The sequence below is a fragment of the Prunus mume genome, linkage group LG4 (genome assembly GCF_029339155.1).
Source record: "Prunus mume cultivar Tortuosa linkage group LG4, ASM2933915v1, whole genome shotgun sequence".
Taxonomy (NCBI): domain Eukaryota; kingdom Viridiplantae; phylum Streptophyta; class Magnoliopsida; order Rosales; family Rosaceae; genus Prunus; species Prunus mume.
In genome coordinates, this window is record NC_142701.1 from 2,451,087 (window position 1) to 2,475,878 (window position 24,792).

Consider the following 24,792-nt stretch of genomic DNA (forward strand, 5'->3'; position numbering starts at 1 on the left):
ATCACCACCACATGATTAGCACATAACACTTTCAACATCATGTATATTTTAGTTATTATTCACAGTTACAACAGTTTTATATTAAAATTTACCAAACGATTTTGACACTACTTTTTATATTAATAGCATTTTTAAAAATATTATTTACCAAATATAGAGCTACTTTACTTTACAACTAATTATTTTTAAAGCACAGTAAAAGCAACTTTTTTAAAAGTGACAGAATTCCAAAATGGGCCTAAAACCCATACCCAACTTTCGAATCCAATACAAGTGGAGGTCGGGGAAAGACGGAGTGGGTATTGGGGGTGGGTATGTTGGTGTGTGGGGGATTTTGGTGGCTATTGACCTCCCATGTGCAGCTTAGGGATTCAAGTTCAACGTGAACAGTCCTCGACCCTTGAATTCCCTCAAATGCTATGAATTCCTTATGGAGCTTTTACTTCCTCTACCGAAATAATGCCCTGAGAAAAAAAAATCAAACCATTATATGATTCTTGACGGAAAAGAAAATCAATTAAAAGCATCACAAAAATTATAAGTAATGGGAATTACCAAATGGTGTTTTGTGGTTTTCATGTTTGTAAATCTTTGTTTTACTTCCTTGAGATATTTAGTCATATACCTATTCTTAGCATTAAAACTATAAATAAACCCTACATCATTTCATTTCTATAAACAAAGCCAAAAAAAATCCAAAAAATGACAGCTGATCCTATTAAATTTAATTTTAATTATTAAATTACTTTAATGCTCTATTGACTGTTTTGGGCTTTTTTTAAATGAAATTTTGGGGTTGAGTTTGTTTTAAGAAATCAATGACAGTTTTGTAATTTAAAAGAAGTTAAAAGCTTTTTTGTTATGTTGTAAATAAGTTTTAGATGTGTTTCTAAAGTCCATTTCATATAGAGTTTTTTTTTATAATTTGGGCTCCTATATTGGATATAATAGTGAATCTCCTTATTTCCTTTGTGACCTGCATCTTTGCGAAAGACATAAATAGAAAGAGGAAATTCTTATAGCAAATAAAAATTAATCAAATAAATGAATGAGCGTGCAGCAAAAGGAGTAAGTTTCTCAAAATTCTCATACCCACTGTAATTTACTGTTCCATTTGGACGTGGGTCTGATATGAAGGCAGCCATGAGAACCATTCAACCAACATACACGATACAGAACTATGCTAAATCCTTCTATGTTGATCACACATCATGAGAAATATGTGATATATTCTACTAAGGCGTTCTCTTTATTTGCACTTTACTAGGATGTTGGCTTGGCTTTATAAGAGTAGAGATTTGTAAACTGGGGTCGTTTGTTACACCTATCTAACTTGGACAAAAAAATTATTCTATATTTGTTGTCACATGATTCTAGTTTTAAATGGGATTAGTAATCTGGGGCTCACTAAAAACACCTTCTTAGCTAGGCTTCCCCCGTGTGTGAAGGGGGGGGACAAATAATCGCCTCCTCATCGCTCACGACTTCCTCCCCTCTCCACGCTCCACGCCTTTGTTTCGGCCATCACCTCCCACCCAACCACACACCTCGTAGCAACCATCACCTCCCACCTAAGCACACACCTCATCCCTGTCAGCTGCTCTCTCTCTCTCTCTCTCTCTCTCTCTCTCTCTCTAAATGTTTGCTACAAAACCCAAATGGAGGAAATAGATCAATTAATTCAAATGGCTTTTTCTTTTTCTGAAATTGGGGGAAAAACCTCAGAAAAAAATAGCTAACCATCAAGCAATTCACCATCAAAGAGCCCACCCAGACATGAGCCTCCTCAAAGAAGCAAATTCCCAAATTTAGATTGTGGGGTTTGGGTATGTGGCTATTGAAGAGAGAGAGGAGGGTGAAGAGAGAAATAGTGAAATAGGAAAATGACATAATATAACATTTTAAAAATTAAGAAGTAGAGAGACAAATAGATTGAGAAGAAGAGGAGAAGAAGAAGATGAAAAAGCAAAGAAAGAAAGAAGAAAAGAAAAAACAAATAAACAAATAAATCCACTTGACTTCTTTTTTGAAATTAAGAATTAAAAAAATAAAAAAAAATTAGTCCTAATCCAATCCTACACCAAATGCAATACAAGTCTCATCCAACTTATGCCAGGCTAAGCCAATCCAATACAATTCCGGTATTTAGTCCAATCCATGACAGTCCGGCGTACCAAATGATCCTGCAGAATGTGGAACTAGGGGTGGATGCATGTTGGGACAAGAGGGGTCACACGACCCCTTGGGATGCTAGAAATCCAGTTGTGGACTCCATGAGTGACCCCTTGGATAGCAGCAGAACGACCCTTTGTGTGCACACAAGATACTCGATGAAAGTCCCATGTGGGTATGCCTTGCGCAGCACCCAACTACTACGTGAGCACAAGGTCCAATTTTTTATTTTTATTTTTTAATAAAAAGGTCTAGCCATAACGACGTCGTTTAATCCAGGGCTCTTTCAATTTTTTTTAATTGACTTGGCCTCAAAACTACGTCGTTTTGAGCCAAACTTTTAAAAATAAAAAAACAAAACAAAAGATCATCTTCCTCTCCTCCCATTTATCCGACTCCACATCACATCCCCAAACCCTTTCATTCCCAAATTAATATCCCACAACCCTAGGAGCCCCAACCTCCCAACCTCCACCACTACCTCTCCGCCGGCGTTGAGCACCACTGCCTTGTGCTGCCATAGTCTTTCTATGTTTTTAGTGTTATTTTCTTCTTAGGAAATTTTTTGATACTTTTACACTAAGACCCTTTGGCCCAAGAATTCTGGATCCACTACTACAAAAAATGAAATAAATGATGGATATTCACCATCATGGTGATGGTTTTCAAACCGCCGTGAAATTGACTGTCATCTTTTGAGTGCAAACCCACGACAATAATTCATTGTCGTTGTTCATGAACAACATGACGGTTCTTAAACAAATACCGTCGTTCTAGTGCAGTTCAGTGTTCACATATTGCAAAAAACCAACAACTTACATCAACTTACATGTTGGTTTCTGAAAAAAAAAAATCATCTTAAAAAAGTTAAATGATGTTTTTTAGGTGACAAGAGTTGTCTTTCTTTGATACCATGTCGTTGTTTTATAATTAGACGTGGTTTCACATAACCACGGTGGTTCTTAGAATTACGACATAACATTAAATGCATTTATTTAATTTCATATGGGTATAATTGAAAAATTAAACAAACTTTGTTTTACATTCCTACGCGAACCAAACATGGGAAATGAAATAAAGTGATATTTTATTGTTACTTTCCCAGCATTACCAAACATGGGAAATGAATCTTCCATTTCTCATCCCTTGAAAAATAAACATGAGAAATTATTTCTCACCAAATCTTTTTCACAAACTAAACAGGCCCTAATTAATTAGGCACCTCACATTTCAAACCTATTTGGTTTGGCTCGCTGTGTCTCCAACAGAACAACTAGGTGATGAAGAAGACATGAAAAAGGCACTACAAGAAAAATGTCCTTCTATGACAGAATTTTACGTAATGCTGAACATGTCGTCACATTTATGTCAAATAAGTTCTATAAATATTATTAAATCAAATCAATATAGCGATGTTCAATATAACAGTTAAATCAATAGAAAATATTGACTTAGATAAGTGATAAGGTTCTGCATAGTTGTAATGTCCTTTAAATAGTATTTCTCCTCTACCCATTGTGCTTGTAGTTCAATACGAGTCTGCCACCAAGATTTATCACAAATCAAAGCCTAAGCATTATGACTTTGATTTTTGACGAACAATGATATGCTTTCTCTCAAGAAGTGTTTATGTGTCGAGAATGATAATTCAATTCTAAAAGTTCTATATTTGACTAGTTTTATATTCTCAATAGATAGATGTCTGATACCTCTTCATCTAACAATTTTAATAATTATTCAAACAAATTTTGAATTTTAGATAATGATATTATCTAAAAAATGAATTTCTAATTAATAAAAATAATATTAATTAAACTAGGGCTGTGCGGTTGGACCTCAAACACTGAAAATCGCCAATTACTAACCGGCTTTTGCAGTCGGCAAACCGTGGTTGACCAAAAAGTTAACGTTGTTGGGGTTGGACAATCGGGACAGACAATGATGGTACCGATTGCGATACACGGATACCAATTCCATTGGCAACAGCAACCGACTGAGTATATTAAAAATAAATAAATAAAATTGAAAACTCCATAGAAGATGTTGAGGCAAGGTTTTGCTAAAAAATGAGAGAGAGAGAGAGAGAGAGAGAGAGGAAGAAAACATGGGGAGAGAGGGGAAGAAGAAAGAGTTGAAGAAAATAAGATATTGGGCCCAAAACTGATGTTAAGCTCAATCTCTCTCTCTCTCTCTCTCTCTCTCTCTCTTGTGGTGTGCGGTAACTACACTAAAAACATGTCTAAATTAAACCTTTACTAGGCTCATATCTTATTTAATGTTTAAAGGTGTTGATGCTTATAAACCATAAAAAGAAAGCACTCCCTTTCAATGTGGGACTAAGAGTATCTACAATGATGCTCTCTATTTTTTAGCTAAATTTTGATTAAGAATATAAGAGCATCCACAATGGGCTTCCTAAACCATTTCCTTAGACAAATTTTAGGGAGGAATCGTAAAAATGCAACTTCAACCAAGCTCTCTATCCACCTCCTAAAATAGGAAGTCCTCTAGGAGCTCCTAAATCCGAGGAGAGAGAAATGACTCCTAGTGGCTCCCTATAATTTAATGCTGCTTTATTTAATGAATATCTATTTTTTTATTTATTTTTTAATAGAGATGGACGAATCAAAAAAGAGTTATAGCATTTATGACTCTCCAAATTAAGGAGTATGGTTGGAGTTGAAATTTTTTAGAGAGCTCATAAAATAGTTTTCTTATATTTTTAGCTAAATTTTAGTTAAGAAATAGAGAGCCATCATTGTGAATGCTCTAAGAAAGCTATTTTAGGAGCTCTCTACAAAATTTCAACTTCAACCATACTCCATAATTTGGAAAGTCATAAATGCTATAACTCTTTTTTTATTGGTCCATCTCTATTAAAAAATAAAATAAAAAATAGTTAGCATTAAATAAAGGTTTGAAATACTCATTAAATAAAGCAGTATTAAATTATAAGGAGCCACTAGGAGTCCTTTCTCTCTCATCAGATTTAGGAGCTCCTGAGAACTCCCAATTTTAGGAGGTGGATAGAGCGTGGTTGAGTTGCATTTTTACGATTCCTCCCTAAAATTTGTCTAAGGAGGTGGTTTAGACAGCCCATTGTGAATGCTCTAAGTGAAAGTAAATTTTCCTATACAAACTCTAACATAAGTGAGGCAAATTTGAAAGTTGTCACCTAAACATCTTTAGCAGATGAAACAAAATTTTTGATGCATGTTCATCACATTATATTTTTAGACTTGTCACGGATTGAATTGCTGGAAATCTTGGCGCCCAAGTTTTTCATTGACGAGAGCATCTCCAAGGGAGATGTCAAATACCAAACATCAAATTTAAATTTGATGACTGATGTGGCAATTTAACATTTACACAGTTTTTTACTCCACCCAATATATCAAATAAATAATTATTATAACAGTCAAATCATTTAAGATAAAGAAGAAAAAAAATAAAAAATAAAAATAATAAATGAAAATTATAATCAGCTGTCTTTAAAAAATAATAAAATATCTATTTAACATCTTGCTTTTAGAATGTCAAAAATAACAGCTGAACCTCTAGCCTTCATTCCACATCATCTTTGACAATTCGGTTTGAGTGATGTGACATGTTATTTCTAACTGTTAAATGTCATGTGACACTTTTGACATATTGGTTGGAGATACTCTAAGAGCATCTCCAAGGAGATGTCAAATACCAAACATCAAATTTAAATTTGATGGTGATGTGACAATTTGACATTTACATACTTTTACACTCCACCCGATATGTCAAATAAATAATTATCAGTCAAATCATTTAAGATAAAGAATAAAAATAAATAAAAAGAAAAATAATAAATGAAAGTAATAGTCAGCTGTCTTTAAAAAATAATAAAATATTCATTTGACATCTGCTTTTGAGATGTCAAAATAATATCTCAACCTCTAGCCTTCATTCCACATCACTTTGACATATCGGTTGGAATGATGTGAGATGTTATTTCTAATTAAATATTTATGTGCGCGTTGTGCATCATTGGAGATGCTCTAATGTACATACATCATATAAGACGAACGTCAGGCCCGAAAATGTTTTGGCCCATAAAAAAAAAAAAAAAAAAAAAACCTTCCCCATCCCCGCTAAACCATCGCCTCTTTTAGATCAAAAAAATTCCACCGCTTTCCTTCATCCTCCTCTCCCTCTACAGCAGCTGCGACGACAACCACTCCTCCTCCTCCTCTCTCTCTCTCTCTCTCAGTCGCTCAACCCTTCTCGTGACCCCATTGTCTCCCGCTTTCAATCACCAACATTTTCTCTTCTCAATCCTATTCCCCCCCATCAATAACCACCACTAATTAAGTCCACCTTCCACTGGTAAACACCATTGACCCCCACCCTAAAGAAACCCACAGGCTGTAGTGTTTTTTATATTCTAAAATCTCTGTTCTGGTTAAGGTAAGTTCTTTTACTTTCTGGCTTGTGTTGTTCTAATTTCTCCCTCAATTTGTAATCTGAACAATGTAGCAATGACTAGAAGTTTTGCCTTTTGTATTGTTACAATTATACTCTTCAATGAAACTGGTGTAGTTGATTTTGGTTTGTGTTCCAACTTTTTTTTCATTTTGTTTTATAGATGGCAACTCCTGGGCAGCGAGGAAAGAGGGTTAAGAGGATGAGGGATCCTGCTTCGCCAGCACCTAGGTTAGAGGGTGGAGGGAGGTCGCTCTCCGAACAAAAGCAGAGGGTTCTTCGTTGTCGTTTGGAGACCTTCAAGCACCTGCGATCCTCCTCTCTAGACGAAATCGTCCACCAACTTCGCAATAATTACCGAGACTACCACCGCATCAAGCTCCAGTCTTTCAACAAGTTCGTCCAGCAAACCCTAGACTCGCCTTCCTTTAAGCAATCGAAAACCCTAATCCATGTCAGTGACTTAGAAGAAGATGAAGAAGAAGAAGAAGAAGAAGAAGAAGAAGAAGACGGCCAAAGCAATTCCCAGAGAAGGAAGAAGCGTGCTGCCAGTAAGAGCGAGGATAAATTGCAGCGAATGGAGTCTGCCCACCTTAGAAGGATTCGTGTAAGGAATGGTGACCGACCATCTACATCTTCTTCTTCGTCTTCTTCTGATGATGATGATGCTGATGAAGATGGGTCTGTGTCGATGTCGGAGGACGCAATATACAGCGAGAAAGTGGAGCCGGAGTTTGATGTGATGAAATCGAGTCTCCGAGCATCGTATATGGAATCGAACAGCGCCATGAAGCCCAAGGCAGCCGAGGATCAGAAGGAGAAGAATGTAGAAATGGAGCTTCCTGGTCGCGACGAAGTTGAGTTAATGGGCGGAAATGGAGGGCCAAGGCGGCCAAAGACATTGCAAGCAGCTGAAGCCAAGGGCTCGGTTACAGGGGTTGAGGTGAAGGGAAGTGAGGGGCCGAGGTTTAGTGACTTAGGTGGGATGGAGAAGGTGATAGAGGAGCTGAAGATGGAGGTGATTGTGCCGCTTCGCCATCCGGAGCTGCCTCAGTGGCTCGGAGTTAGGCCAATGTCTGGGATTTTGTTGTACGGCCCTCCCGGGTGTGGCAAGACCAAATTGGCTCATGCCATTGCCAATGAAACCGGCATTCCCTTTTATAAAATTTCTGCCACTGAAGTTGTCTCTGGTGTCTCAGGTATTAGCATTAGTCACTAAAAAAGTTTGAATAAGTTGAATTAGAAGCTGAAAAACCCTGTTATTGTTAAGGTTCTTATCTTTTATTTATGTTGATGAAAATTGTAATTGTTGTCATTTCATAAATTTTAGGTGCATCTGAAGAAAATATAAGAGAGCTTTTTTCTAAAGCTTATAGAACTGCCCCTTCAATTGTATTTATTGATGAAATTGATGCAATTGCTTCAAAAAGAGAAAGTTTGCAACGAGAAATGGAGAGGCGAATTGTGACACAACTAATGACTTGCATGGATGAATCTCATAGGCTTGTACAACCGGCTGATGCAAATTCGGATTCGCAAAGTTCCAATAACAAGTCTGGCTATGTTCTTGTTATTGGAGCTACCAATAGGCCTGATGCTGTTGACCATGCTCTGAGAAGGCCGGGGAGATTTGACCGTGAGATTGTTTTAGGTGTTCCAGATGAAAATGCGAGGATTCAGATACTTTCTGTGCTTACACGCAATCTGAGACTCGAAGGTTCTTTTGATCTTCTTAAAATAGCCAGGTCTGCACCAGGGTTTGTGGGGGCTGATTTGGCAGCCCTGGCTGACAGGGCTGGTAACATTGCCATGAAAAGGATTATACACAAGAGGAAGACTTATATGTCCATAGATTCTATGAATGAGGAGTGCAATGAAGATTGGTGGAGGCAACCATGGACACCTGAAGAAATGGAAAAGCTTACTATCAGTATGGCTGATTTTGAGGTGTCCTGAAATTAACTACTTCTACCTTTTCTCCCCATTCTTTGAATTACATTGCTACATATTGAAATGAAAAACAGTTAGTATGCTGTCTTCATGAAATTTCTCGAGTTGACAGTGTTATCATGTGAGTTCCTGCAGGAAGCAGTTCAAGTGGTTCAGCCTTCATCAAAAAGAGAAGGCTTCTCTGCAATTCCTAATGTAAAATGGGACGATGTTGGCGGGTTAGATCTTTTAAGACAGGAATTTGATCGTTATATAGTTAGGCGTGTTAAATATCCTGAGAACTATGAGGTAATTGTTACTTCCTTTCTTTTTATCTTCTTAATCTCTCTCTCTCTCTCTCTCTCTCTCTCTGAACCCCATCTGTGTGTGCGCGCGTTTGTAGAAGAAAGGTTTGGAATGGCCGATATGGTGAGTGTGTGTGTGTTTGAAGAAGAAAGTCGTTTTTGTTTTTGTTTAAAACATTGTGCCTTTGGTATGGTATGATCTAAAAGATATAGAACATAATCCCTGATGATGAACTTATGTCATCTTCTTTTTATCCATTTCTGCCCCTCGTAATAATGATGGCTGAATCTCCACATTTCATCAGCTCAGTGATTAAGGTTCATACATTAGTAGCAATTTTTTGTCATCTATAGACAGTACCGTTTACCACCAATTTCATTTTGAACATATTTTCTGTGGCATTTATGGTTAGAGGAAAACGATAATCGACTGGACAATGTTACATACCTAAGAAATCCATTGTCGTCCACTTTTGCAAGTGAAGTGAGCCTAGCATATGTCTTTAATCAGATCTCAATTGGTAAAATGGGTTGCTTGGGTGGGGTTGGGATAAGTCTTTTGTTCAGAACTTACTAATCCATGTACAACAGCGCAATCACCAAAAACTTTTAAATAAATTTGATATAATGTTGTGTCAACTGTATTGTAAAATAATGGAAACTTAAATCAAGACATAACTGTCAGTGGTGACTTATTATTTATTACATTGCATATTATGCATGAATATTTTTAGTTTCTATAGTATCATGTTGTTCTATCACTGCTTCATACTTTCTGATGCCTGTACCTTATTCTATTTAATTGTTTTATTTGTCTGCAATCAAATGGCTAATTATAATTTTGAAATGACTTGTGGTTTCAGGAATTTGGAGTAGATTTAGAGACAGGATTTTTGCTCTATGGGCCTCCAGGATGTGGTAAAACACTGATAGCGAAGGCCGTTGCTAATGAAGCAGGAGCCAATTTCATTCACATTAAGGTCAGTCATTTACTTTTTCTATTAGATACTTTTTATTTGTTATGTTACTTTCTTTATCTGTGACAATAGATATTTCAGTGAATGTTTTTGCATAAGTTGAGAGGATCTATTTGATTGACATGGCTTTTCTTAACTTGTTAGGGCCCTGAACTTCTGAATAAATATGTTGGAGAAAGTGAGTTGGCAGTTAGGACATTGTTCAGTCGCGCAAGGACATGCTCACCGTGCATACTTTTCTTTGATGAGGTTTGTAGTTCTCTCTTCCTGCCAATTGTTATTGCTACTATCAGCTTCTTTAGAATTTTATCATTTGATTTGAACATTCAAGGATATATAGTGGCATAGATGACTGGCTTGTCGTGATCAAGTTGGATTGACTTGTATGTATGTAGGGTAGATTGGATTGGGTCTTGTGATCAAGTTGGTTTGAATTGTTTGTACGTAGGGTAGGATTGGTTTGCTTATTCCTCCAATGAACCTCAATTATGCTCATCATGGCATAATTTTTGGAGGCATGTGGTGTCTTTCCCTTTCCACTTCCTGAAAATGTGCAGCCATCTTGTTTTTTGGGATAGTTAACCTTTCTAATATTACAGGACCTTACAAAAAAACTTGTCTTTTGAATATATGATATAGCTGTGTTTCTCCATTTTTTTTTCTTGCTGGCCTCCAAAAGCACTGGGTGAGAAGTCAACCAAATTGTCTTGATTACTTTACCCTTCCAACAATTTGTCGTTCTTCTTGCACCATTCACCAGCTTGTTTATAGCTGTTGTAAAAGCTAATAGGGGTCTATTTGGAAAGAAGAAAGTACCTATACACTTAAGAATACACTGATGCTGGTTCCTGTTCATTGTGTAGTCGCAGGAGTCATCTTAATCACACATATTTAGCTGAACTCTCTACCTACATTTTGTGAGCATGGGCATCAGTGCTGGGTGCTGACACTGATATGTGATGTCCAACATGTCAACTTACAAAAGCCTAGACATGAGGACACTACAAATGTGGGTGTTTTATAAGGATAGAGATCTACGTATGTTTGAACATAAATTTGCCTCAGAAAACAACCATATATAAAATCAAAGTAATTAGAAATTAGAAATGATGTCTAATTTTCTCGAAAAGAAAAGAATAATATCTCAATCATTAAGCACCCTCTCTGACTGCATAAAGTTGAATTCCTTTCAAGTATCCAAAGGAGTGTTGGAAACTGGAAGGACATGGGTTTCATTTCCTCAGGTGCCCTGACATGGAAAAAATTTCATGGAAAAAGTGTCCTACAAATCATAGCATTTTAAAGTTTTTCCCCACTTACTGACAGGTGGATGCTTTAACAACTAAGCGGGGGAAAGAAGGAGGATGGGTTGTTGAACGGCTATTGAACCAGGTAAAAAATTTGCGAAGGCAGTGTTGAACTGACTGCTTATAAACTCACTCGTTTTCATTCATATATGGATACAATGAACTGACTTCTTACAACTGCAGTTACTTATAGAGTTAGATGGTGCTGAGCAGCGGCGGGGTGTATTTGTTATTGGTGCCACTAATAGGTAAGACCCATTGTTCATTCTTCAGTTTTGGCGGTGATGATTATCATTATGCATTTCTTACATGCTGTTATACCTTTTGTCAGACCCGACGTCATGGACCGTGCTGTTTTGCGGCCCGGAAGGTTTGGTAAACTTATCTATGTCGCCCCACCCACTAAAGACGAGCGTGGTTTAATATTAAAAGCTCTTGCAAGGAAGAAGCCTATGGATGCCAGCGTAGATCTGAGTGAGATTGGACAAAGGGGAACTTGTGAAAATTTTAGTGGAGCTGATCTTGCTGCACTGGTTTGTCTATATTCTTAATTATATAAACTTTCTTTTGCTTTGTAATATGTAGTTTAATATTTGATTTTAGAGTTGATTTTTCCTTCCTCTCTGTTTGCCCGTACCTTTGTTTGATTGGTGGGGGAAGAAGAAAGGTGATTGGAATTCTCTCTAACGTATTGATCCATGCAGATGAATGAAGCTGCTATGGCTGCTCTTGAAGAGAAACTGACATCACCTGAGAGGAGTTCAGATGCATCTCCATGGACTATCAAAGACACTCACTTTGAGCAAGCATTGGCTAAAATTGCACCATCTGTAACAGACAAGGTATGGATTTGATTTTCATATGCCCAACACCTCTCAACAGACAATTCCTTCTCTTTTTTCTCTTTTCTTATTCTTTTGCTCCGTAACACAAATTTTAAATTTCCATTTTCCATTGCTTTTTCCATATGGTGGAACAGCAAATGCAATACTACCAGAAATTTGGGGAGAGCCTCAAAGCACCAAGAAACAAAGCCTAAGCTACAAGCGCCCCATTGAAGAGTGTACGTTGTAAATGTCTGTAGAGCAAACAACAGAAGAAAGAATGTGAGAGGGAAGCAGATCCGTTGTCTTGTATTTATTTTTATTATTATATTGGTTTGGTGCCTCGTAAATTTACTTGGCACTTCAATTGGGAAAATAAATTTTGATGAGTTTAAGGCCTGAGATTCTACCGTGAAGAATATTAGAGCAGGGGTTTGCGGGAGTAGACGTTTTCTTTTGGCCTGAAGGTGGTGTAGACATTAGTGCATATTGCACTGCCAATTTTGATAAAATATAGTTTGTCAATTTATATTCAAAATCTGTTTAACTAAAACAATAATATAACATTTCAAAAAAGGCTTCAATTGTCAATTATTCCATTAGGGTTCGTTTGGGTGGTAATATATTCAAGGGAAATAAGCTGGTGTAATCAGGTTTCAGAAATAGTGTGCTGAAATGATCAGGCTACAAATTGTGTTTTGATATAATCACTTGGGGACGTGAAATGACCAAAGTGCCCTCCATATAAAAGCATATCTATTGTGGAGCTATTGGCCATTGATTGCTGACCGAAAACTTTTGACCTCGCTCTCTGCGTTCTCTCTTCCTCTCTCAGCATTTTGTCTCTCCACCGGCGCTCCATGACCACCACCACTCTATTTCTCCCACTCTCGCGAAACCCATCCCTATGTCAATTTCTCAACAAAAAAACTCAATCTTTATCCCCTATCTAGGGTTATCTAGTCTTACAAGTCCAACCCAGAAAAATAAAAGCTTAGCCAAAGCCTTGAATACATGTCCTTTAAGTTTTAATCCTTTATATTTTCTTTTCTAAGAAGAAATAATGGACACAATGGACAAATCAGAGTCGATTTGCTGCCTTCTGATAGCATTTACTTCATTGTGGGAATCTTTAACAAGAAGCTCGATCTGAATCAGTTCCAAAATGTCCATTCTTGCAGCAGTGGGCTATCGGATTCTTGTCTCGGATCGTTGAAACGGGGCATCCAGGTATTTATTTATAACCTTTATGTTCTGATTACATTTGGACCTTTGCGTTTCTGTTTTTATTGAAATCGTTTTGTGAGCTTTTCAATATGTGTGTTTCTTTTGGGATTCTTTCAATTGTCTGTTTCTGGGTTGTTGTTCTATTGGTCCTGCTCTCACGTAGATGAGCAATTGCATATGGATTTATAGTGTTGGAGCTAAATAAGATATATTAAAGTATATTTTAAATCTCGGAGTGGTCTTCTTTATTAAAAAAAGGATCAGTTTTCTTTGTAAAGATTCCCCCTTTGTTTATGTGTATGTATGTGCATACATACAGCTCTTGATATTTATCAAAGGTTTATTTCATAGGTGATTTACTTAGACAGACTCTGCTTTTGAATACTTATCTAATATAGTAGTAGAGTGCTCATTTGTGTGGTGATTGCAGGACTAGTTCCCTGTGCAGTGACCATTTGTGTGGTGATTGTAGGACTAGTTCCCTGTGCAGCACAAGGGATTGAAAGGTTTTCTGAAGATACGAGAAACAAGGTTTGTTTGCCAAAGATTGGGGCACAAAGTTCGGATCTTGGCCGAGTTTCGGCCAGATTTTTGGTTGCTATTTCTCCTATTTGGTCAAAGACACTACTTGTGCGGAGACTTTTGCATTTATACGGAAGAGCTTATTTTATTTGGGCTTGATATATTATGCTTGAGGATTAAAAGAAGAATTTTTTTGGATATGCTTCAAAATCCCGCGTTTAGAGCATTAATGAATCATAAGAAAGGCTTCAACTTTAGATGTTAATAAGGGATTGAATATGTATTAAGCAGAGTCTAGTGTATGGATCCCTGGTGGTGCTTTCCACTTAGTCATTTACTTGTCAAATTCTGTGACTCATCTTTGATGTTCCCTGGAAAAAAATCTTTCTTCTTTCATTGTTCTTTTGAGTTATTCCCATCTGTAACTTATCCTTGATGGATGCTTCTTCTTTCAGTTAACTTCATAGCTGTAATAACATACCACATTTTGCCTGACAGTAGGATTTTCGGGTTGCTTATTGCCTAAGTTTTGTGCAAAAGACCTATTTTCTTTTTCTTTTTTAATTCAAAAAGGGCTTTAATTTCTTTTCTTGGTTACTCAAAAAGAGTGTTTGTTTCTTCGTCCTTCTCATTCATCTTACTCCTTTTAAATTTTGGAATGCAGTGATCTCAACACCCTGATAGTGAAATGGCGAAATCACAAGGCATCACAGTTTCTCCTCTTGCGCAACAGCAAGGAAGCAAAAATGTTCAGACTGGACGTCCCCATAATATACTCACATTAAGCTTGACTAAAGGAAATACAACATATGATGAATTTAAACATGGATTCCCATCTGATGGCTTATCCACTGCATCCAATAAATGGTGGGGAAGCAATAGCCCTGATGGTTATGAGAGCATCCATGGAGAAGGAGCTGAGACTGATGAAGACAAGAAACATCAGTCGGAAAAATTGGTAGGTGATGGTGCAAGTTCAACTGTAGTGGACAAAGAGAAATGTGAAAGTGGGAAAGAAGAGAACATTAGTTCCCAAGGAACAGATTTACTGATGGCTGTGAGAAAAAGAAGTCTGGAAGAAGGGCAAAAAGCACTTATGCTTGGTGTTTTACGGGGTTATGGTGCAAAGAAGCTAGGCAGAAGGGAGAGGGCATTGCTTCTCCGAATATTCTCTCTTCAATCGTAGTTCGACTGCTCTGGACATTATAGATTATATATAATTCATGTTAGGTTACACAGTTTTTTCTTTCGACATGATTGACAATCATATTGAATTCTCAATCTGAATGGCATTTTCTTTTTTTATTTGACCTCAGTCTGAATGGTATTGTTTTGTTTTTCTTTATGATGACTATGAGTTTCATAGACCCCATTGGTTGATGGAATCTTGAGAGAGGTTTCCAAACCACAAAAATATTGTATTGCTACTGTTTACCCCACAAAATCATTGTCCCTACTTCCTTTTCATTTGTTGCAATGACTGTTTGGCATTGATTGGTTTATTTATTTTGCTTTTGTTTTTGCCTCTGGTATTGTATTCATGTCCTTGCTTGTTGATTCCCTTTTTGGGGTTTTCAAAGGTGTAGCTTTGGTGGTTTTCAATGCCACTGCTATTGCATCTTCTTCTTATTTCTTGTCAAAGTTGATAGGGAGGCACATGACATTGTCTTCTCTATTAGGCCTGACAAGCTGCAGTTTTTCCAAAACCAGGTAAATTCAAATGTCTCAATATCTCTCATTGATAGGGCTCTCTCTCTCTCACAAACGAGCTACTTAAGTAGCTATCAAACGGTCAACAGCGAACGTTAAATACTGCACCATCATCACCCTCTTCACCAACCCACTTTGCTCGCTGCATTTTTTGTACAAGAGCTCCACGGTTCGTGTAAGTTCTAATTGCTTCTTTGATCAATTTGCTTCAAGTTAGCTCAAAAAACTTAAATTGCAATGCTTCTAATTCTACTTTGAAAGATTGGAATGAAATGAGCAAGTTTCTTGGCGGTTGGCCCCCAATTCTGGAACTAATTATCTGGGATTAGTTCACTGCTAAAAAACAATATGGTAGTAATAAACGAGCAATAAAGTGCAATAGACGAGCAATAAACATGCAATACAAAAACAATACCGTAGCAATAAACGAGCAATAAAGTGACAATAGACGAGCAATAAACATGCAATACAAAAACAATACGGTAGCAATAAACGAGCAATAAAATGACAATAGACGAGCAATAAAAAAGCAATAAAAATACAATAAACAAATTGTGGGCTTTTCTTTTTCTTGTGCAATTTGAAAAGAAAAGGGGAAAGAAACAGAAACTGTCAAGATAAAACTGCAGAAAGAAACAGAAAGTGATTATATCAGATATTTCCCCTTACAAAATTCTATACTGATAATGATAGCCACCCCAAGCTAAGGACGGCTCGGCATAAATTAATACAACTTCAGTCAGACTATGGCATTATACATATCCCTTGAAATACAATATACAAATTGCTGGCTCAAATAAGAGTAACAAAATTTTGATTCCAAATCCAGCATTTCAGTACAAATTGATGACTATAATGTCTGCGTCCATCTTGAAGATGAAATTCTTTCCACCATCTTGGAGGCCTGACATAATTCTCTTTGATAGTCACCCACCCTTCTTTAAAAAAGTTAGTCTTTCCTTTGCAGGAAAAAAAGAAAACAGAAAAACCAAGATCAAGATCAATTGTCCTCCAAAAATATAGCTTAATTCTGCAGAAGATACTAGAGATGATTTGAGGCCATTAATACTCGAGGGCTGTCCTTCAAGCTTAAGTAATTCATCATGCATCTGATCCATAATGAAGCTAAGGGAGCTCCTGAGCATCTTCTTGTCTGAAAAAACAAAAATAGTTTCAATAGGCAAAAATAGTATCAAATTTTGGACAAGCTAGGTAAATACATCTCAGATATTAAAGATTGTAAGAATAAAAGAATCCTGTACACATACACCCATACCTTGAATTAACAATGCTGGACTTCCATCCCTTGGATTTGAGGTTTTATCTACAATGACAAAAGTGGCCCCATTTTGGATCTATCCAAATTAACAATGAAGAAGAGTGAAATGCAAAACATGATATGATTCATCAAACTCTCAAAACTAGGTCAAAACATAATCAGGGTAAACGCCATAAGAAAGGTCATGAGTGAAAAGGCACTGACCCAATATCCTTTTTCTTTTTTCTTGATGTACCAATAGTACTTTTAGAAGGAAATAAATCAAACATATTCTTCCACTAACATATATATACATGCCCACTAATTTTTATTTGGCCAAGGAATCCAGGTTCTTACACCCTACAAATGGCTTAGGTAAAGATCAACCTATTTATTAAATGTCCACAGCCTCAAATTCACTGAGCTTCACATGGATATACAATGCCTCTTCTATAGATTACTATTTTTCAATGACTTAACAACTTTTGCTCATCTTGGATCTTCTTTAATTACGAGGAAACTAAACCAAAAAAAGGTGAGAAAATATCATGAAAAGAAAGTTATTAGATGCTCAGAAACCATTAAAGATTCTACTCAAATATAAAATCTTTATAACACGTTTATCCGAAAATCTCTATGACTCTTGTTTAATTCAATTGCAAGACCAAGCAGATTGTTATTACTCTTAACCACCACAGGAAAAAATGAAAAAAGGAAAGGTAAAATATAAACATTCACAAATTACCTCATCAACTGCATTGTCAAGTAGATATGCTATGGCTGAAAACAAGAATAAAAAAAGGAATGTACTGTCCTTGTCAAAAAGGAAAAAAGCACAACATACATAAAGTTGAATTCATTAACATATACATAAAGAAGAATGAAGATTGAATTTACCACAAAAGGCCCATTTATGTGAAGTGGCATTTGAATGAAGGAACATTGGGTGGACATGTAGATAGTTTTTGCCATCTGTGATCTAGAAAGAGGAATGTCATAGAACATACCATGCATAAACAATATTAGATACAGAAGATTGCAAATATTGCATTGTATATGAAAAACTGTACCATCGAAACAAAAGTCATCACCAGAAAAAACATGAAAACTCGTGAAAGAGCCTCAACAGAATTAGTTGGCCTACTAATCTGACAATATATGCTTTAACCACCAATATTAGTAAAATTCCAGATGCACTACACTCAAGTACAAAATATAACAGTAGATAGTAGAATACTTTGAATTGTGACTTTAGAACCAATGCCATCATTGTAGTTCCTAGCTTTCCAAAATTGCTGACAAAGTGGTGCTGGAGATAAAGGCGATGTATAAGAAAGGCCAGTATCATCCACTGGTGACTGCCCTTGGTCTAATATACTAGAGCTACTGTGACCAGTACTTAGAGCATTTGAGCTCCTATTTTCTTCAGGTTCTCGTATTGCACATGGGGTTTTTTACTTTTGATGCTTTGCAACTAGAGCCTTATTGTTCTCATTCTGTTGCAATTTTCTTGCAACGAGGCCTGACTCCAACTTAACAGGTTTCACATTAACCTCTCCAAGTTCATCATCGCTAGATAAATCTACAATGTCTGTTAAGGTCATCCTGCACACTACAACAGAAATTAAACATGCATGCAACCAGGTAAGCATTTTAAATAAACAATGGGCACAACTCCTACAACACCATAACATCAAAAAGCAAGCAGGACATGAAAATTCAAATTCAAAAACCCAAGACATTGACAGATCAACAAAGACTAAATGAAGTCTTTTTCATAAGGTGTTTTACTCAATAGAGAAGCAACAAGTCAAAATTACACCAAACTCAATCATGTAACCTGATCTTCTTTTGGTAAGAAAATGAAAATTTATTAAAGAAAGAAAAAAAAAACGATTACAAAAACAAATGGACAATAGATCCTTCGGAAACAAATTTAAGCTAATAACATCCCAAGAGAAACAAGAAAACAGGCACAAGAAGCCTACAAGGCCAAACATAACCACACCCTTAAATACCACTTTATACAATGTGAATTTGCTATTAAGCAATTTAAGCGAATAAAAGGTTAGAGAATTTTTGTTGAAAAGAAAAAGACTGTTTCATGAAATCAGCTACACAAAGGTCCTACGAAAATAATCAGACAAATTCATAGGTCTCACTAGATTAGGTTTTCGCGACAGAAGGAGAAAGAGAGTGGTGGTGGTCGATGGAGAGAAAGCGCTGAAAGAGGAAGAGAGAACCGTGAGAGAGAGAGAGAGAGAGAGAGAGAGAGTCAGAAGTGTTAGGGTTGATACATCTGCTTTTATATGGAGGGCACTTTGGTCATTTCACGTCCCCAAGTGATTATATTAGAACACAATTTGTAGCCTGATCATTTCCGCACACTATTTCTGAAACCTGATTACACCAGCTTATTTCCCTATATTCAAATCCAAATGCTTCAACCTAGATGTGGACACGGTCCAGCTTGGTCCACTTCACCCCCAAAATCTGACTAAATAAAATTACTGGGCTGTTTCGGTTTGGGTTCATTGCGATCCCTTACTTGGTTTGAGCTAGAATCAGTTTTTTTTTTTTTGGGGGTTATTGCTTGTCCATTATCACTTGAAGCTTAAGTCTAATACTTAACTCCTCTTTAGGGATTCATCAACGAACGCAAAGAGAAACAACAAAAAGACAGTGGTTGACAACATTTGAGATGTGAATGGAGGTTGTAAGATTGTGATGAAGATGAGTGACGTTGAGATCGTGATGGAGATGAGAGAAGTTGAGATTGTGAGGACGATGAAGGAGCCCAAGAGAGATGAGGTGGCTAGGATTTTCGCATTAGATTCATAAGAAAAATGAGTTGTATATCAATATATAGGCCGACATTATATAATTGGTTTGGTTCAGTTTTTAAGTGACAAAAACCAAGAATTGAACCGGTCCAAGCCAAATTCGATTCTTTTGGTTTTTTTTCCAACTCAATTCGGTGTTCAAATGCTCAAGCCTAGTGTATTGGGATGGGAGTGGTCCATCATCATAGTCTTCTCCTCATTCGCCTCTCTATTAGGGGTGGGCATCTTAAACCGAAATACCGAAACCGTACCCTAATCGTACCGTACCATACCATACCAATTGCATACCGTTTTGTTTGGTATGGGGAGATATTCGGTACCGTACCAATAGAGTATGGTATGGTATCGGTATCAAGATTTTGATACCGGTCAATACCGTACCGTACCGTACCAAATAGTACTAAAATATAATTTTTGATTCATTTGATAATTAAAAGCTGTTTCATGTATATGGCTTCTTTCATTGACTGTATTAGCATAAATTTCCATGTATGCATCATAAAAATTGACTGAGCTTTGTTATTGGGTATGGAGCTGCATAGGACTCGAAAATTCTCCTTCACCATTTGGGATTTAACTATTTTGGTTTGTAAGCCATAAGGCATGAGTTTTAACCATTTGGATTTGATGAATATGTTGATGGATAAATATTGATTTGGTTGATTTGGATATTGAATATGTTGATTAGGATTTGGATATTGAATATGCTGAATATTTGAATTTGTTACTTAGACATCACTTATTTTGGTGAATGAATATGTTGAATATTGAATTGGTTCATTTTTTCGTTGTGTCATTTTGGTACCAAAATGGTACTGATACCGATTTGGCATGGTACGGTACGATACCAATTTTGGCAAACCGTAATCCCATACAGATACCATACCGATTTAAATTTCCGGTATCAGTAGCGGTATGAGCTCAATACTGTACCATACCGTACCGTGCCTACCCCTAATATATGCTAGTGGTGAATTGAAAATTTTTTGTTGTTGTTGGAGTGGTGAATTGATTTTATAAATTATATCAGCACCTTCCCTTTTTTCTTTTTTCTTTTCAATGAAAAGAAAAATTAAAGAAATAGTGATAGGATTATTAGCAAATCTGTTAAGAGGCATACATATAAACGGTATTATAATTTGAGATTATACTTGTGAACTTTTTATAATGTCAATTTCTTGAGTAGCCAAGATATGAAACCAATCTATTCGGGTTTGGGGGGATCGCGGTGGATTCCTAGACCAATTAATTTTCGTATTGCCTCTCCCATGCAACAAGGGCAAGAAGATTTAAAGGTCAGTGAGCTTAGTATTGAGAATGGTACACCATGCTGGAATGTCTCATAATTCCATTTTTTGGCAATGGATGTGGATGAAATTTTGAAAATCCCGTTGAGCGTTTGTCTCCCGGCAGATCTCGTTTGGCATTATGATAAGAGGTCATCTCACAGCTAGAGAAGTGCTTACTATGTTGCAATGGACTTGGAATTGGAGGAGGGGCAAGGATTGGCAACAACTTCAGTGAGTGAAGATGCTTCAGTTTGGAAGGTGTGTGGGGCGGGCTTATTCCGGCTAAAGCTAAATTATTTTTGTGGAGAATGCTGCATAATATATTACCAAGTCCCATTGCTGCTGCTAAGTTAAGAAGATGAAGGGCCCCATGGTTGGGATTGCAGGCATACACCGTGAGACTACTGGCGTGTAGTAGACGAAGCTCCTTCGGCCATAGATTTCGTCAAATTAGGATGTGGTTGAATGATATATATATTGTAAAGCACTACCATAGGGTTTAAGTTATAGATTTCGTCAATTTTATACATAATTCAGTCTCTAGAAATTCTTTTTGCCGTATGTCAATTCTTGATACAAAATCCGAAAATTAACAGAGGTTTTGCAGTCATCTTTTCTGGTTAATGGTAATTCAAGCCGTATCTTCCACTAAAGACAGACCAATGATGGCTTCAAAGGATTTCTTTTCCTCAGGTAATACATAACATTATTCAGTATAGAACAAACAGAAACCACATGATCAAGATCCCAAACCTTCTAAAACCAATAACCAATATATATTGCCTGTACTGGAAACGAAATTGAACTCTACATTCATCAGTTTGTGCAAGCAACAAACTGAACCATGATAATTATATATAGTAAACAAGCAACATTAATTCCTCTGGTTGTTAAACATTGTGTAACAAAAACCAAAAATAGCAATATCAACTATGAGCTAAAGATAACAGCCAATAAGGGCCTAGATGGCAGTAAAATGTCTCTGCTTGTGATCATCAATGGCTCTGCTCCTCAGGTACTTACATTACAGCTTATTTTCTACTACCTGTAATCCCTCCTTCCAAAAGATTTTTCTTTTTTGTCTTTTTTGTCTGGTTGGCTTTTTCCTGTTGAATGGAGGCTTTTTCTGGCTGTCTAGCAGTTATTTCCTGCTTGGCTTCTTCCTACAAAATCCAATTACATATATTATGATAAATTAGACCCAAAGGTTAATAAAAACACTTATAGACATGCAAACAATTGAGTCTCTTGATTCATGATCATTAAATAAATAAAAAGTTTTCATGTAAACGCATTCCTTTTACCTCCCACATAAAAGAACTCTCATCCAAAGTGATTTCATCTTCTTGTTTTGGCTGCTTCATGCTAGTTGCACTCTCCCTTTCTACGGGTTCATAATCCTCGCACTCTCTGAGAGTCATAATCATCATATATAAACAACAAAATCCAATGTACAAATTAATGTTATTGACGAAAACACGAGTAATGTGAAGAAAACTTACGGAGTAAAGCCGAACGTAAGCATGAACCAATTACCGGCCTCGATATCCACAGGAAGAACAATTGAATGTAAGGTCTCGATCATATGTCTTGTTCCTTCCTGGATAATTTGAAACGTGGTGATACAAAGATGTTGAACCTCATCACATTCTTCGTTAGTGCCAGTCTTAACATGAACTAAGTCTTGATTCCCCAGATGAACCAAATAGTCAGTCACAAATTCACCAAATTGCAATGGGGGATCAGCAATCTCAAGGCCGTTCAATCTATACAGTTGCACTAGTGAATATGCAATATCACCGTCATCATTTACCTTCCTCTCCAAGGAGTATGCTATAATCTCATCCACCTCAAGCATATTTAAGGCATAGATAGTCTCGCCTACAACCACGGCCCTCCCTCGGAAAGGAATATAAGTGTTAGTTTGCACTCGTTTCCAATTCTTTGTCCCCACGTGAAAAGCAACAACATCCAATTTTCGGTGTCTGTCACACAATGTATACAAAATAAGGCCGTAACAAACGGCATAACCAGTTACCTTCATAATGTATTCATAAGAAAATGGAAACAAAGGCAGTCGCACCCAATCCTTCTTATCAGGATTGTATTTCCCAAAACCTAGACTCCGACTTCGTCCCTTGGCTTCAAGAAAATAAAGTGTGCCATATGCCGACACAACTGTTCCACGCGGCTTAAACTGTACGGTAGAAGGTGTGAAGGAATCTAATTTCCTAGTTTTCGTATTAAAGATAGACCCTCTGAATGAACTAAGGTCAGGTTTATCCCAATCCTCGTCTGTAAATACATATAGTTCGGAGCGGTCAAAAATCCTTGCACCCCGAACGTTAAAATCACTGAATGTGGCTACAGGTTTAGGTGCTCCTCCTCCGCCCATATCATCCACTTCTCCTCCGAATTTGAATTTAACTTCATATATGGCACCGGTGTATTTGCCCCCATCGAAAGTTACCATTAAAAACACAGATCTATCTTGGCCCCCCTGATTTACCGTCATCCCCTCCATGGGCAAGCTGGACAGAGAAGAGAGAGATATATAAAACAATTCAAGTTAATCTTTTCAAACAACTACCTATACCTAGAGAGAATTAATGAATGAAGCAATGTCAAAGCTACACAATTATATATATATATATATACACACACACAAACAAACAACAATGCGAATGAGAAAAAAAAAAATTAAGGAGATGAAATCCACTAGTAAGTAAGGCATGCACTGACCTTGGGTAAGGATGAACGGTCCCATGTTTGCAACTGCCAGCCCTACTGAAGCAAAGCTCGTCCCATATTAATTTCTTCAAATGGACCAGTTGGCTTTGCTGGGACAAAAGCGCGGCTAGAGATTGCTCCATCTCTGATATCTTGCCCGGTTCGCCATGAGAATTCTCCATCTCCCATATCTCGCCCAGTTCGCGCAGAGATTTATCCATCTCCGATACCTTGCACAGAGATTTCTCGATCTTTGATGTATTGTGGCGTGAAGCCATCGTCAAGGTATGGTCTTGACCCGACGTGAGCTCAATGGCAGCGACCATGATATTGGAATACTAAACTGAGGCAAAAGGGAATTTAAGGTTTGGGGATACTGCGGCAGAAGGGAGTTTTATTATGGTTGGTTGTGGGTATGAAATATAGTATGCTGAGGCTTGGAATTTATTCAAGAGATCAATATGCTTTCATTCATGGGTATAGTACGAATTGCAAAGCATGTATTTATATAATGACCTAATTAGTCTTGCTAGAAACAGGAAACATTTAAAAAATATATATTTGAGAGAAAACAGGAAACTTATAAGAAGAAGAAACTTATAATTGTTTTTTAATATATATATGTACGTATTCCCTATTGGGTTTCCCGGTTTAAAATCCCAGCGTTACCTGTTTGTTTATTTTATTGGGTTTTATGATTTTTTTTGGGTTTTAGGGCCAATTGAGGAAGATGTTTAGTTCAAAGCCCTATATAATTGACCTTCTTCTTTGATTTTATTGCTTCACTCTCGTTAATCAAAGGTGCTGGTGGACTGGATCTCTCTTTGACACCATCGTTTTTGCTTCATTGTCCAAGATAATCAAAGGTTAGCTCATCATCTCATGCTTTCTCAGTTATATTTTAGTTTTTGTTTTGTTTTCTTTTGAACATTGTAGTAGTATTCTTTCTATTTGGTTAGAGTTGTGCATCTCAGTTTTCTTAGGATGTACACTGCTGTTTTTTTTACCTTACTCTTCTTTTTGAGCTCAAGTGTTTTCTAAGGATACTGTGTGTTCTTACAAGTATACTGTATATTTTGGACGATTTTGTTCTCTTCGTTCTTTATCAGCATACTTATAATGAAGTGGAATTTTTAAAGTCTCTCTTTTTGGGGTTCTTATTTTAATCTCTCAGTGACAGTGTTGGTCTTTTCAAATTATTTTTGCATGGTGTTGATGTTTGTTTGGTGTCATGTAATTGACTCTTT

The 24,792-nt window shown here is 36.8% G+C and overlaps 3 protein-coding genes across 3 annotated transcripts; 2 read left to right on the forward strand and 1 right to left on the reverse strand.

The window, feature by feature from the left end:
* The first annotated feature begins 6,313 nt into the window (after positions 1-6,313).
* Positions 6,314-12,504, forward strand: LOC103343965 (cell division control protein 48 homolog C-like). Its single transcript, XM_089050694.1, has 11 exons — positions 6,314-6,609; positions 6,788-7,823; positions 7,955-8,571; positions 8,710-8,862; positions 9,722-9,838; positions 9,980-10,084; positions 11,162-11,227; positions 11,326-11,390; positions 11,474-11,675; positions 11,847-11,984; positions 12,122-12,504. Exons 2-11 carry the CDS (start codon positions 6,788-6,790, stop codon positions 12,179-12,181), a joined length of 2,559 nt encoding a protein of 852 aa, XP_088906820.1. The 5' UTR covers positions 6,314-6,609; the 3' UTR covers positions 12,182-12,504.
* A 1,874-nt stretch (positions 12,505-14,378) lies between these two features.
* On the forward strand, positions 14,379-15,018 carry LOC148917650 (uncharacterized). Its single transcript, XM_089050915.1, has one exon. The coding sequence runs from the start codon at positions 14,404-14,406 to the stop codon at positions 14,899-14,901; it is 498 nt and encodes a 165-aa protein (XP_088907041.1). The 5' UTR covers positions 14,379-14,403; the 3' UTR covers positions 14,902-15,018.
* Positions 15,019-21,569: 6,551 nt separating this feature from the next.
* On the reverse strand, positions 21,570-24,119 carry LOC107882024 (uncharacterized). Its single transcript, XM_089049744.1, has 4 exons — positions 23,558-24,119; positions 22,318-23,346; positions 22,120-22,225; positions 21,570-21,978 (listed from the first exon to the last, which is right to left on the reverse strand). The coding sequence occupies exons 1-4, from the start codon at positions 23,869-23,871 to the stop codon at positions 21,847-21,849; spliced, it is 1,581 nt and encodes a 526-aa protein (XP_088905870.1). The 5' UTR covers positions 23,872-24,119; the 3' UTR covers positions 21,570-21,846.
* Between the last annotated feature and the right edge of the window lie 673 nt (positions 24,120-24,792).